The following is a 14,551-nucleotide window of genomic DNA, read 5'->3' as shown; positions in this document are numbered from 1 at the left end:
GTAATTCGCAAGTCCCGCTGCCGCTAGCCTCCGACCAACGATATAGGATGACACAGAATGTTGCATGGTGTCCAATATTTGTTCTCTGATGGCAGTCGCAGATGTGAATGGATTACAATGTACTTGGTGCACGATATGCCGATCCTCCCTTGTGGCGATTGGAACCTTGGCAATGGGTGTGCCTTCCCTATCGTTCCTATACAGCTCAAGTCTCCTGTTGTATGCTAGCTCTGGGGGATCCCCGACCCTATCTCCTTGACCAGCCTACTCTTTCATCCCTGTTCTCCTGTGTTTTAATCTCTTTTAGATTCGGTTCGCTTTCTTTCTGCCAAGCCATATTTCTACATCTACATCTACATACATACTCTGCAATCCACCATACGGTGCGTGGCGGAGGGTGCCTCGTACCACAACTAGCATCTTCTCTCCCTGTTCCACTCCCAAACAGAACGAGGGAAAAATTGCTGCCTATATGCCTCTGTACGAACCCTATTATCTCTTATCTTATCTTTGTGCTCTTTCCGCGAAATATAAGTTGGCGGCAGTAAAACAGCACTGCAGTCAGCCTCAAATGCTGGTTCTCTAATTTCTTCAGTAGCGATTCACGAAAAGAACGCCTCCTTTCCTCCAGAGTCTCCCACCCGAGTTCCTGAAGCATTTCCGTAACACTCCCGTGATGATCAAACCTACCAGTAACAAATCTAGCAGCCCGCCTCTGAATTGCTTCTATGTCCTCCCTCAATACAACCTGATAGGGATCCCATACGCTCGAGCAGTGCTCAAGAATAGGTCGTATTAGTGTTTTATAAGCGGTCTCCTTTACAGGTGAACCACATCTCCCCAAAATTCTACCAATGAACTGAAGACGACTATCCGTCTTCTCCACAACTGCCATTACATGCTTGTCCCACTTCATATCGCTCTGCAATGTTACGCCCAAATATTTAATCGACCTGACTGTATCAAGCGCTACACTACTAATGGAGTATTCAAACATTACAGGATTCTTTTTCCTAATCATCTGCATTAATTTACATTTATCTATATTTAGAGTTAGCTGCCATTCTTTACAACAATCAGAAATCCTGTGCAAGTCATCTTGTATCCTCCTACAGTCACTCAACGACGATATCTCCCCGTACACCACAGCATCCAGCAAACAGCTGCACATTGCTATCCACCCTATCCAAAAGATCATTTATGTAGACAGAAAACAACAGCGGAGCTACCACACTTCCCTGGGGCACTCCAGATGATACCCTCACCTCCGATGAACACTCACCATCGAGTACAACGTACTGGGTTCTATTACTTAAGAAGTTTCCGCACCACTCACATACTTGTGAACCAATCCCATATGCTCGTACCTTAGTTCGGAGTCTGCAGTGGGGCACCGAGTCAAACGCTTTCCGGAAGCCAAGGAATATGGCATCCGTCTGATACCCTTCATCCATGGTTCGCAAGATATCATCTGAAAAATGGGCGAGTTTCGCTTCGCAGGAGCGATGCTTTCTAAAGCCGTGCTGATACATGGACAGCAACTTCTCTGTCTCAAGGAAATTCATTATATTCGAACTGAGAATATGTTCGGGAATCTATTCTGTGTGTCATACTTCCTTGAATACTGGCGCTCAGAGGTGTCAACCTGCTGACCTCCCTACCTCCTCCATCTTGCTTTCATTATTGACTATATAAAGGCTGTAGATTATGTTTTTTAGCCGTCTCGCTTTTACTGTTATGAATTTCCCGACTTCACCACAAAACGCCAGTAATTGGAGTAGGCAATGCGACGCCAGGTGACGCTGACGGTGTGGTGTTTGTTGCAGCGCCTACGTGGCGATGACATGCGCGTCGCTGCTGGGTCTGGGGGACAGCGTGCTGGTGACGCAGCTGTACGCTCTGCTGGGTGGCGTGTGGCCGCGCGATGGCGCCTCCGCGTTCGCCATTTTCAAGTTCGTCCAGGTGAGCGCAAATTGTGTACCACTGAACGCACAACACACGCCGCATCTCTCCGTCTTTAAAGTAGTTAATCTGTGCATACATCATACTATACAAAATGCTATGAGGAACGTGTCATATCAGTTGCTGTTATACAAGGTGTTATAGCACAACCATCAAGTGATCTCAATACAATTTTAAAATTAGACTGAAGGAAATTACTTACTTGGGGCTACAATTTGGTGCAGGAAGTTCAGTAATTCAAAGAGCGTCCAAATTTCCAGATCGATTTTACTCTGATACGCCAAAAGATTATGACCACTGCTCTCTGCGACGTTCGATGCTGCCTGGTGGCAATGCGGGCAAGTGAAGCGTATATAAGCGGAGCAGACACAGACGCCGGATCACCCTAGCGAGGATGTGGGCTGCAAATGGGGAAGTCCATTAAGATAAGCGACTTCGACAAAGGGCAGATTATTACATATATGCGCAAACAGTGCCCGAACTCTTATGGGAATCGGCATTAAAGCCGCGGGTAATGAGTACGATGTGCAGGGGCAGTATGAATATAGTGCGGGAGAAAAAGTTGCGAACGTGGGTCTCACGGGAGGCGTGCCTGAGATAAGTCCCTGCAGTCGCACTATCTTCTGTGCCCTCGGTGGCTCAGATGGATAGAGCGTCTGCATGTAAGCAGGAGATCCCGGGTTCGATTCCCGGTCGAGGCACACATTTTCAACTGTTCCCATTGACTTATATCAACACATGTATGCAGCCGAGGGTATTCATTTCATTGTAATTTCAAATTATTACTACACAGAGCCAGTGAACCAGCATCTCGGAAACGGTGAAGTTAGTCGAATGTTCACGTGCTACTGTCGTGAGCATCTAAGGGAAGAGGTAGAAGGACAATGAAACCACCAGTTAGCGCTGAATGGTTGGACGTCCACAACTCTTCACAGAACGTGGGGTTCGGAGGCTTGCCTGCACTGTAAAGTAGGATAGATGGTGATCTGTGCATCTCTGCAGAAAGAGCACAATGCTGTGTACGCACAAGCGTATCGGAGCACGCCGCTCATCCTACATTGTTGAGCATGGAGCTCCGCAGTAGACTCTACCTCCATATTCACATGTCAACCTAACGACTTCGTCAATTGCGATTCTTGTTGACACGAAACCGTCTGTCGATCGTCGATGAATGTGAAGGTGTCGGCTATTTGGGTGAATCTCATATTTGTTACATCATGTCGATAATCGTCTCTGCAAACGGCGTCACCGAAGTGAACAGCGGCTCGAAACGTCCGGCGCGCTACGGACGCAGGCTGGTGGCAGCAGTATTATGATATGGGAGACATTCTCCTGCGCTTGCATGGCACCCGTGGCAGTAATCTAAGATAGCTGACAGTTGTGAACCAACTGCACCCTTTCACGCTTGATGTCTTCCCCGACGGCTATGTCCTCTTCCACCTGTATAATTGTCCGTGTCTCGGAGACAAAACCGTGCTACATTGGCTTGAGGAGAATTATAGTGAACTCACGTTGATGTCTCGGCGACCAAATTCGCCTGGTGTAAATCCTATGGGACCCACCTGGGTCGCAGTCGGGCGCCATCATGGCGTAATCAACGGCCCATTATTCACGCGTATGTCATCATCTAATGCCACATACCTCCGCAAATCTACCAACAAACTGTCAGATCCCTGATACGCAGAATCAGTGATGTATTTCGTTCCAGAGACGGACAAATAAGCAGACAGTCATAATGTGTTGGCTCATCAGTGTACTTGTGATGCGATAGATAGTAAATACAAAATGGTGATACAGAGGTATAAAGGAACATTTGCTTGATATTGCCAGTCGATATCTCGTTCTAGTAAATACTTACTAATTATTGCGAAAATGCCGATTTTAGTTAATACCACGTCTTTGTGTGAACCTGAATGCTTTCACACACGAGGACATCCAGCAATGTGAAATTAGCCTTAAGAAGAGGGCAGTACATGCCAAATTAATCTCCCATAGTGACACTACCAGAATGAAATCTATAAACAAGTCCACGATCTTGTCTGGCACTTAATTAGTTTTTTCTTCTGCGAACCTTGCAGAACTAGTACTCATGGAAGAAAGGATATTGCTGAGACATGGCTTAGCCACAGCCTGGGGGATGTTTCCAGATTGAGATTTTCACTCTGCTGCGGACTGTGCGCTGATATCAAACTTTGGTAGAGGACTTGTCCGCGAAAGGCAAAGGTCCTGAGTTCGAGTCTGGCACACAGTTTTAATCTGCCAGGAAGTTTCGCAACTTTTACTTGTTTTACTCCGATTTTAAGTAGGGATTTTGTTATTACGTACTGTATTGTACTTCATGTTTTAGTGTAAGAAATACAATTTAGTCATGTGAAACTATTTTAACTAATGATCATGAATATTTCATTTTAAGTAATGTAATCTGTAATGCCGGTCACTTATGAACCTCAGAATTAGCATATTGTACTGGCTATAGATCATGTTGTTATAATTATAGGACCTCCAAGGCCATCGCTAGCACTCACCCATGTACGTAAGTGTACAAATTATGTGGCGTTGATATTTCTATCAAAATACTCTTGATCGTATTTTACGACTGTCAGCTATTTTATCTTTTCTACGTACTGAAAGGTAACCCGGTGAGGACTGTATAAATGATTGAGAATGTTGGCATAATTTTAGTGTTCTAACAACATTTTTTTTAAAACAGACACAAATTATGCTAAACAAGTTTTTGATTGATTACCGCAAACAACTAACAGGTGATTTTAGACTACACGGGATAAGGACCCTGGGTGGTAAAGACAGTTTAACTAGTGGAGTGAGTCAAGTACTCTGGCCCTAAAAATGTGGGTAACGCAATCTGAATTGATCTGTCACTGGGCGGACTTTGATTGGTCAAATCTACTGTAGTTTCTCTAAATAGGTGCAGCTGAGAGCAAGTGGCGATTGAGATCTGTACGCCCTGACAATGCCGCAGCGGCAGTACGTTACCCCGTTTGCTTCGTGCCGCGATGTAACATGCAGCTGGCGAGATGTGTGTCAGAGGTGAGACGAGGCCACGAAAGAAATGCAAAATCTCACGGTCTAGCGATCAATCAGACGGATCCCAATTTGCTCTCTACCAGAGCCCTGAAATCACGATAGATTTCAGTGTGTGACACACCCGTTCTCTGGTCGTACCAAGGACCAATTTGGCTGACTTATACGACAGAGTGCACAAGAACATCAAACGTCAAGACTGGTAAACCAAAAACGAATAAGTGTGTCCTCGGCAAACGAGTAGTCCCAGAAGTATGAAGTGACACTGTCGGTACGGTAAGAACTTTACCATAGGTTCCCCACTCCAAACTACTTGCAAGGGAAGTCAGTCTCAGGACTGGTCCCAAGTACCAAACACACATGCCAAAGCTTCGACCAGAAGTACTTCCAGACCAAAGTACCGAACTCGAGTGCTTCGCACTTCTCCAAAAGTAAATTCCGTTTTCCTGCAAAGTGATGCTGATCAGACAGGATGCTTACGTACGCGTCACCTGTCAGAGTCGTATCTAGATGTTTCAGGGGTCCCATATCACTCCAACTGCACACGCCCCACACCATTACATAGCCTCCACCAGCTTGAACAGTCCCCTGCTGACATGCAGAGTTCATGATTTCGTGAGATTGTCTCCGTAACTGTACACGGCCATCCGCTCGATACAATTTGAAACAAGACTCAGCCGACCAGACAACGAGATACCAATCATCAATAGTCCAATGTCGGTACGACGGGCCCAGGCGAGGCGTAAAGCTTTGTGTTGTGCAGTCATCAAGGGTACGCAAGGACCTTCGGCTCCGTAAGTCCATATCGATGATGTTTCGTTGAATTGCTCGCACGCTGACACTTGTTGATGGCTCAGCACTGAAATCTGCAGCAATTTGCGGAAGGGTTACACCTCTATCACAACAAACTACTCTCTTCAGTCGTCGTTGGTTCCGTTCTTGCAGGATCTTTTCTTGGGCCGCAGCGATGTCGGACCTTTTATGCTTTACCTGATTCCTGGTATTCACGGTACACTTGTGAAATTGTCGTAAGGGAAAATCCCCACTTCATCGCCGTCTCGGAGATGCTGTGCCCCATCGCTCGTGCGCCGACTATAACACCATTGTCTCACAGTGCAGCGGTTCCCAACCTTTCTTAGACCATTACCCTCTAGTGCTATCAGACATTAGCTAGTACCTCCCCCCCCCCCCCCCATCATTTTCCGCACATTATCACCAACTTTAGGGCGTAACTAAACCCACTTAAATGTTGATAACTTGCCATTGTAGCACCAGTTACCGATCTAACAACTGAGCCAGGCGCTTGTTGTCTTACATATGCGTTGCCGACCGCAGCGTCGTATTCTGCCTGTTTACCTATATCTGTATTTGAATACGCATGCCTATACCATATTCGTGCACGCTTCAGAGTATACGACTTTAGCGGATACTCTGCTTCTTTCTTAAAGCAGATATGGATGCGGGTACACAGGTCACTATGTTATTACTCCCATGTAGTTGGCTCCTAACAGAAGATCTTATTCAAACACGTGATTTCAGAACAGTGAATAGATTACAGACTCTTCTTCTGCTTCTGGACGTGGCAATTGTCGCGAGGCCTACTTTTCTGTCCGAGCTCCAAATCACCGCCTAGCCGCGACTTTAAAGCATAAGCAGACCTCCACAGCAGTTGGAGACAATTGCTGCCGCACCTTCCCTCCGTTTGGAGTTAACTCCTCTTTCGGCGGATCTGCACATACGCCACAAAGGACGCACTTAGTCAGATGTCCCACACATGCTAACTTCTTAAATTCCTTTTTACCTCTCACGAACGTGTATCGTCGGCCTCATAGTGCAGGGGTTCCCAATCTTTCTTAGACCATTAGCCCTGACTCCTATGAGACATTAGCTAGAACCACTCCCCCCCCCCCCCCTCCAGCCTTCTGTTGCCCCCCCCCCTCTTCCAACCTTTTCCGCACATTATCACCAACTTTAGCGCGTAACTAAACTGTAGCAAGAAAGACTTTTGTTGGAACACTTTTACCTTTAAAATTATGAAAGATGAACCATATTTTTGTTTGTGTGCGTGTGCGTGAGAGGGTAAGTGTTGGGAATTCGTGGTGTATCGCAAGTGCTGCCCACAACTCCTCCTCAGAAAAAAAGCTTACCATCCACAGCGAGGGTAGACATTTGTTACAAAACATACTTCCCCTGCATTATTTCTCTCCGTTGAAGCATTTACTTGACCTGCACACTGCATCCCCATTTAAAATCAAACAAGTTCGGATGTGTGCACTATACTTACTATTCGTAAATCAATTTTTGCGCTTATTACTTCTGAACTGGCAGAAATTGGAAGAATTCAGGCTGTTAATGCTTTGTATGTAATCACTCTAATAATAGTAGTAATAAAAATAATAGTATTGTGTACGGCGCTATAGTAGCTGTTATGTACATTCCTGCTCATAAATTAAGGATAATTGCAGAATGTGGTGCCACACAACGTGGCACTACAGAAAAATGGCGCTAATAGCACAGGAACATAGGGAACACACCCGACACAGATCTGTAAGTCCACGGTATTGGTGAAAAATTGAGAAAACCGTCCCGAAACACATGTGCTACAAAACGCTACGGTTTCCTGCGCATGTACCCCGACATCAGTATGGGATATGATCACCATGCACACGTACACAGGCCGCACAACGGGTTGGCATACTCTGGATCAGGTGGTCGAGCAGCTGCTGGGGTATAGCCTTCCATTTTTGCACCAGTGCCTGTCGGAGCTCCTGAAGTGTCCTAAGGGTTTGAAGACGTGCAGCTATAAGTCGACCGAGAGCATCCCAGACGTGCTCGATGGGGTTTAGGTTTGGAGAACAGGCATGCCACTCTGTTCGCATGGTATCTTCTGTTTCAAGGTACTCCTCCATGATGGCAACTCGGTGGGGCCGTGCGTTATCATCCATCAGAAGGAAGGTGGGACCCACTGTACCCCTGAAAAGCTGGACATACTGGCGCATAATGACGTCCCGTTACACCTGACCTGTTACAGTTCTTCTATCAAAGACATGCAGAGGTGTGCGTGCACCAATCATAATCCCACCCCACACCATCAAACCATGACCTCCATACAGGTCCCTTTCAAGGACATAAATGGATTGGTATCTGGTTCCTAGTTCACGCCAGATGAAAACCCGGCGAGAATCACTGTTCAGACTATGTCTGGATTCGTCCGTGAACATAACCTGGGACCACTGTTCTAATGACCATGTACTGTGTTAATGCAAAAAAAAAAAAAAATGGTTCAAATGGCTCTGAGCACTATGGGACTTAACATCTAAGGTCATCAGTCCCCTAGAACTTAGAACTACTCAAACCTAACTAACCTAAGGACATCACACACATCCATGCCCGAGGCAGGATTCGAACCTGCGACCGTAGTGGTCGCGCGGTTCCAGACTGAAGCGCCTAGGACCGCTCGGCTACACCGGCCGGCTGTGTTATTGCAACCAGGCTTTACGGGCTCTTCTGTGACCACGGGTCAGTGGAATGCACCTTGCAGGTCTCCGGGCGAATAAACCATGTCTGTTCACTCTGGACGTCCCGTACTGTAGCGTCTGGACACGTTTCCTGTCTGCTGGAATCGTTGCCATAATCTTGAGATCACACTTTGTGGCACATGGAGGGCCTGTGCTACGACCTGCTGTGTTTGAATAGCCTCCAGTCGCCCTAGTATTCTACCCCTCATAACGTCATCAGTGTGTGTTCTTTGAGCTATTTTCAACACACAGTCACCATTAGCACCTCTGAAAACGTCTGCACACTTACTCGCTGCACCGTACTCTGACATTCACCAACACACCTCTGCGTATGTGGACTGCTACCAGCGCCACCGTGCGACGACCGCAGGTCAAATTCACCGCATGGTCATACCCCGAGGTGATTTAAACCCACAAACCGCCCACCAAAGTGTAGTTTCACCATGTATCAGCATTATCCTTAATTTATGAGCATGAGTGTAGTTACTGCTGTGTCATTGTGTCAATTAATTCATTTATCTGTTTCGATGAGAGTAATGAAGCAATTTCTGGACTACCTACAACTTTGAGAAGACATTTTCTTGCGATATTTAGCATTTCTTATGAATATGTGTCACGTTTATCATCAGCGATGTATGGGACAAAGTACAACATATGTGTGTAATGGGTGGACAATGTGAGGAACCTATAACTTACACCACATTAAAGATACTAATTGTGAAGAAGTGACTATTGACAACCTACATAGTCACTATTATAGTCATACAAAACTGTGTTTATAGTAACGACGTTTCGAAAATAATTTAGTTTTGTTGCTGAAACAGAATCGAATTGGTTAGTTTTTACCCTTGAGAAGATTTCATTCGCCCCTCAGGGGGTAATTGCCCCCAGATTGGGGACCGTTGCAATAGTGGAACACGTTATTCCGAAGAATCTGATCTAAATCTACATATCTACATATATACTCCGCTAGCCACCAAGCGGTGTGTGGCGGAGGGCACAATTCGTGCCAGTCATATTTCCCCCCTCTGTTCCACTCGCGGATCGCGCGAAGGAAAAACGACTGTCTGAACGCCTCAGTACGAGCTCTTACTTCCTTTATCTTTGAATGATAATCATTGCGCGATTTGAAAGTTGGTGGTAATAATATATGCTCTACATCCTCGGTGAATTGGATCTCGGAATTTAGTGGGCAGCCCCTTCTGTTCAGCGCGTCGTCTATCTGCAAGTGTGTCCCACTTCAAACTTTCTATGAGACTTGTAACGCTCTCGCTATGGCCAAATGAACCAGTCACGAATCTTGCCGCTCTCCTTTTGGACCTTCTCAATCTCTTGAATCAGACCCAACTGGTAAGGGTCCCATACAGACGAACAATAACACTGGACGAACTAACGTATTGTAAGCTATTTCCTCTGTTGAAGGACTGCATAGCTTCAGGATTCTACCTATAAACCGCTACCTAGAGTTCGACTTACCCGTTACTTGTGTAATCGTATCATTCCATTTGAGATCATTTCGAATAGTCACACCCAGATACTTGACTGATGTTACCGCTTCCAAAGACTGATTATTTATTTTGTACTCATACATTAATGGGGATTTTCGCCTTGTAATACGCAGTAGGTTACACTTACTAATATTGGGAGATAACTGCTAGCCATTACACCACTCATTTATTTTCTGCAAATCCTCACTGACTTGTTCACAACTTTCGTGTTATACTGCTTTCCTGTCGACTACAGCATCATCGGCAAACAGTCTAATGCCGCTGTCAGTACCACCAACCAGATCGTTTATGTAAATCGTAAAAAGCAGAGGACCTATTATGCTGCCCTGGGGCACACCTGAAGTTACTCTTGTTTCTCTTGAAGTTACCCCGTTCAGGACGATATAATGTTCCCTGTCTGTAAGAAAACTTTCTACCCAACCGCATATGTCATTGGATATGCCGTAAGCGCGCACTTTTTGTAGCAAGCGACAGTGCGGAACTGAGTCGAACGCCTTTCGAAAGTCGAGAAATATGGCATCAACCTGGGAGCCGGTATCTAGAGCCTGTTGTATGTCATACACAAAGATGGCCAGCTGTGTCTCGCATGACCGGTGTTCCCTAAAACCCTGCTGGTTTCTGCAGATGAGCTTCTTAAAGTCTAGAAATGTCATTATGTCTTAACACAAAATATGTTCCATGATTCTACAACAAATCGATGTCAGTGAAATTGGCCGGTAATTATGTACATCCGATTTTCTACCCTTTTTATAGATTGCTATGTCCTGGGCCTTCCTCCAGTCCTGTGGAACTTTTCGCCGTTCCAATGATCTCTGATAGATGACGGATAAGAATGGTGCTATATTTGTAGTATAATCAACAGAAAATCTTACGGGGATACCGTCTGGACCATATGCCTTTCTGGCGTCTAAGGATCTTAACTGTTTTGCAGTCCCAGATACACTAAACACTATGTCAACCATCCTTTCGTTTGTTCGATAATTGAAAGGGGGAATGGTGTTGCAGTTCTCTATCGTAAACGAGTTTTTGAAAGCTAGGTATAGAATTTCGGCCTTCTGTTTATGATCATCAGTTACATTACCCATTACCCGTACTGTCAGCAAGAGAAGGTATTGAATTATTTGTAGCGTTCATAGATTTTACTTACGACCAAAATTTATTGGGGCTATTTTTAGAATCTGCAGATAAAATATGGCTTTCAAATTCGTTAAAAGAATCTCTCATTGTCCTTCTGACAGTTGCTTTTATTTCGCAAAATTTCTGTTTGTCAGCGGGACTGTGACTACGTTTAAAACGACTGTGCAAAATTCTCTGCTTTCTCAGCAACTTCTAATATGTTTGTTGTACCAAGGTGGATCGTTTCCCTCCCCTATACCTTTGCTAGGCACATACTTCACTAGGACATGGTGGACAATACCTTTAAATTCCGACCAATGGTGTTCAATATCTTTGAGTCCTGCGGTGAATGATTGGAGCTGACTATGAAGATATTCATTAATGACACTTTTATTTGCTTTCCCAAACAAGAAAACTCCACGCCTTTTTTTATTGTTTTGCAACTTCCACTGACAGAAACCAAGACATAATGGTCGCTAATACCTTCTTCTAGATTAACTTCCTCAAAAAGATCAGGTCTGTTTGTCGCCAAGATATGTAATACGTTCCCATCTCGAGTTGGTTTTCTAACCAATTGCTCAAGGTTGTATGTTGAGGGCGCTCCTAGAATAACTTCACACGAATCTTTGCTTCTGCCCCCTATGATGAACGTGTAATTTTCCCAGTCAATCGATGCTAGATTAAAGTCTCCACGTATAATTAATGGATAATTTGGATATTTAATTCCTATGTGCTCAAGACTTTCCCTGAATCGATCCGCGACGTTTGTTGCGGGTGCTGGTGGTCTATAAAGACATCCTAATACAATGGTAAATCCTTGTTTGATTGAGCAAGCCTCTGTTGCCGAGCGGTTCTAGGCGCTTCAGTCCGGAACCGCGCTGCCGCTACGGTCGCAGGTTCGAATCCTGCCTCGGGCGTGGATGTGTGTGATGTCCTTAGGTTAGTTAGGTTTAAGTAGTTCTAAGTCTAGGGAACTGATGACCTCAGATGTTAAGTCCCATAGTGCTAAGAGCCATCTGAACCATGTCTGATTGACAGCTTTATCCAGACTATTTCACAGTCCGACGCAGTATCGATCTCAACTGCTTTTAAACAGCTTTTAACTGCAATGAACACACCACCTCCCATAGCATCAGTCCTATCCTTCCTAAACATCGTCGAGTTCAAATTTTCACTGCTTTTTATGTCTGGTTTCAACCAGCTTTCGGTACCTAATACAATATTGGCATTGGTACTGTTTATTTCGGAGATTAACTCGGGGTTCTTGCTACAGACACTTCGACAATTTACTAACATGAGATTAAGCATATTTAAATCCTTTGGAATGACTTGTTTAGGCGAACTAACAATTTGTACAGTTGGCACACCCACATGGGTGTCATGAAATGGTAATTTTTCGTGAAATGGATTAGCAGTGTAGGTTGCACAGCGGCCGATGAGCAATCACAACTCAATGTGTGAACTGAATGATCTTTTGCTATTGTTGGTGCTGGACTCGAGAGAGCTTATAGGCGGCGTGTTTGGCCTGTGCGTGTCAGTCGGTGGGCGCGGCGGCGAGCTTCGTGTACAGCCGGTGGCTGGGGCTGCACGCGCAGCTGGGGATCCTGGTGGTGGGCTGCGCCGTCTCCACCGCTGCCTTCAGCCGGGCGGAGGCGTCCCTGCGGCGGCGCCACGGAGCAGGCGGCGACGGCGACAGCAGCGCCGACGGCGACGACAAGCCGGCAGTCTGCAGCCTGCGAGGCAGCAGCAAGCAGCAGCAGGCCATGGCCGTGCTGTGCGACGCCGAATAGCCCACGTCCTGCTCTGCGACGCGACCAGCTGCAGTGTGGAGGGGCTCCGCCGCTCCTCTACAGATCCTGAGGCCTCCTGTGGCATCTCGGTTACACCGCCTCAGACATTATAGCACAATTCCCTCTCTGAGGCAATGCAGTATGTGGTACGACACGCTCCAATAAACAGGGCAAGAGACGACGGTTCTCTACACGACACTCGTGTTCCCACACAAGCGATACGACAAGCAGTAGGACACAGCTGACGGTAACAACCTTGCGTGTGGCACGTCTCTGTCGCGGACGACTTCCAAATACATCACATTTTTGCACTAGACTAGAAAGAAGCCACTTCTTCCAGCAGTAAAAATAATTTTGATATGTTAGCTAAATTTGGTAAGCAGTGTTGTATGACTTGAAATGCACCAAACAAAGCGGGCAGTGACTACATTTTTTGCTGCGAAGTTTTCCAAATATGCGTTGCGTTTTTGTTCATTTCGTAGTATCACAATAACCATGGACAAACCCGAAAAGATAACCAATTCACTATCAAGCTGTGATATTAGACTATAAAAGCATTTTTTTATTATTTTTACTGTATAGTTTCCTCAAAATCCAATGAGAGAAACTGCATATCGGAGAACGCGCGCAAAACACACAACGATGGTTTTTAATCTTTTACGCACAACGTAGAAGTGTTGTAACCTCCCAACAGAAAAAAATATGTATAAACTTATATATATATATATATATATATATATATATATATATATATATATATATATATATATATATATATATATATAACATTCACATTTAGTGTAACCTCTCAACAGTTTATTATTCCGTAACCTCCCGATAATAACGTGACTAACCTCCCAATAAAAAATTGTGACTCATATATAACCTTTCAATAATTAACTGACTGTGAATCTAAACTGGTAAATTTCGACGCCGGCAGAGCTGCGTCATGGCCCTGAAAGATGATTCTGAATAAATTGAAAATTCTTACCGCAATGAAGTCGTCGGATAACGCGTATAAATATGCTCCTATAAGAAATTTTTCTGCCACAGCCCAGTTCAATGCTGGCCGCTAGATTTGTCATGCATAAAAAGAAACAACTCATTTTTCTTTACGATAGTCGGGATCACCATGGAGTGCAGAAATCAGTAAATTCATTAAATTCAGATAAACGATTGTCAAAAAAGTTAATTTTATAAAAAAAGATTATTATTAAAAGATTTTTAAAACATTTACATGGGACTTGATACAACAATAGTACAAATTTAATTGTAACAAGTTAGATACGCGCGCGGCTGTTTTTACCTTATAATACATCGCTCAGGCACGATGGGCCTAACCGCCCGACTGCGAGAAACCACGACTACTGCCGACACTGCTCCTACTGCAGCCGAACTGCTCTCTGGCATGCGATTCTATTACAGCCTACATATCTCAGGCAGCGCGTGAGCAATCCATCGAAATTACATCTGCTCGAGTGCGCTAGCAATAAATTTCTTAGTTATGGACTTCTTACAGTGTCACTCAGAAACTAACTACGGAGCACTGCTTCATCTACATAAAACAATTTCTTTCAGATGGCTTCAAATGTCCCTCTCCATGTATCGTAAGATA

The 14,551-nt window shown here is 44.9% G+C and overlaps 1 protein-coding gene across 1 annotated transcript in view; it reads left to right on the top strand.

Annotated features, from left to right (window-relative positions):
* LOC126278995 (UNC93-like protein MFSD11) overlaps positions 1-13,619 on the top strand; it is a 125,959-nt gene extending 112,340 nt beyond the window's left edge. The window contains exons 7-8 of the mRNA XM_049979316.1: positions 1,827-1,962; positions 12,685-13,619. Of these exons, the coding sequence (XP_049835273.1) occupies positions 1,827-1,962; positions 12,685-12,936 (388 nt within the window). The 3' untranslated portion in view covers positions 12,937-13,619. The remainder of the gene's footprint in view (positions 1-1,826; positions 1,963-12,684) is intronic.
* The last annotated feature ends 932 nt before the right edge of the window (positions 13,620-14,551 follow it).

The sequence above is a fragment of the Schistocerca gregaria genome, chromosome 6 (genome assembly GCF_023897955.1).
Source record: "Schistocerca gregaria isolate iqSchGreg1 chromosome 6, iqSchGreg1.2, whole genome shotgun sequence".
NCBI lineage: Eukaryota > Metazoa > Arthropoda > Insecta > Orthoptera > Acrididae > Schistocerca > Schistocerca gregaria.
Note: the sequence above shows the minus strand (reverse complement) of the source record. Positions and strands in the feature narration are given on the sequence as shown.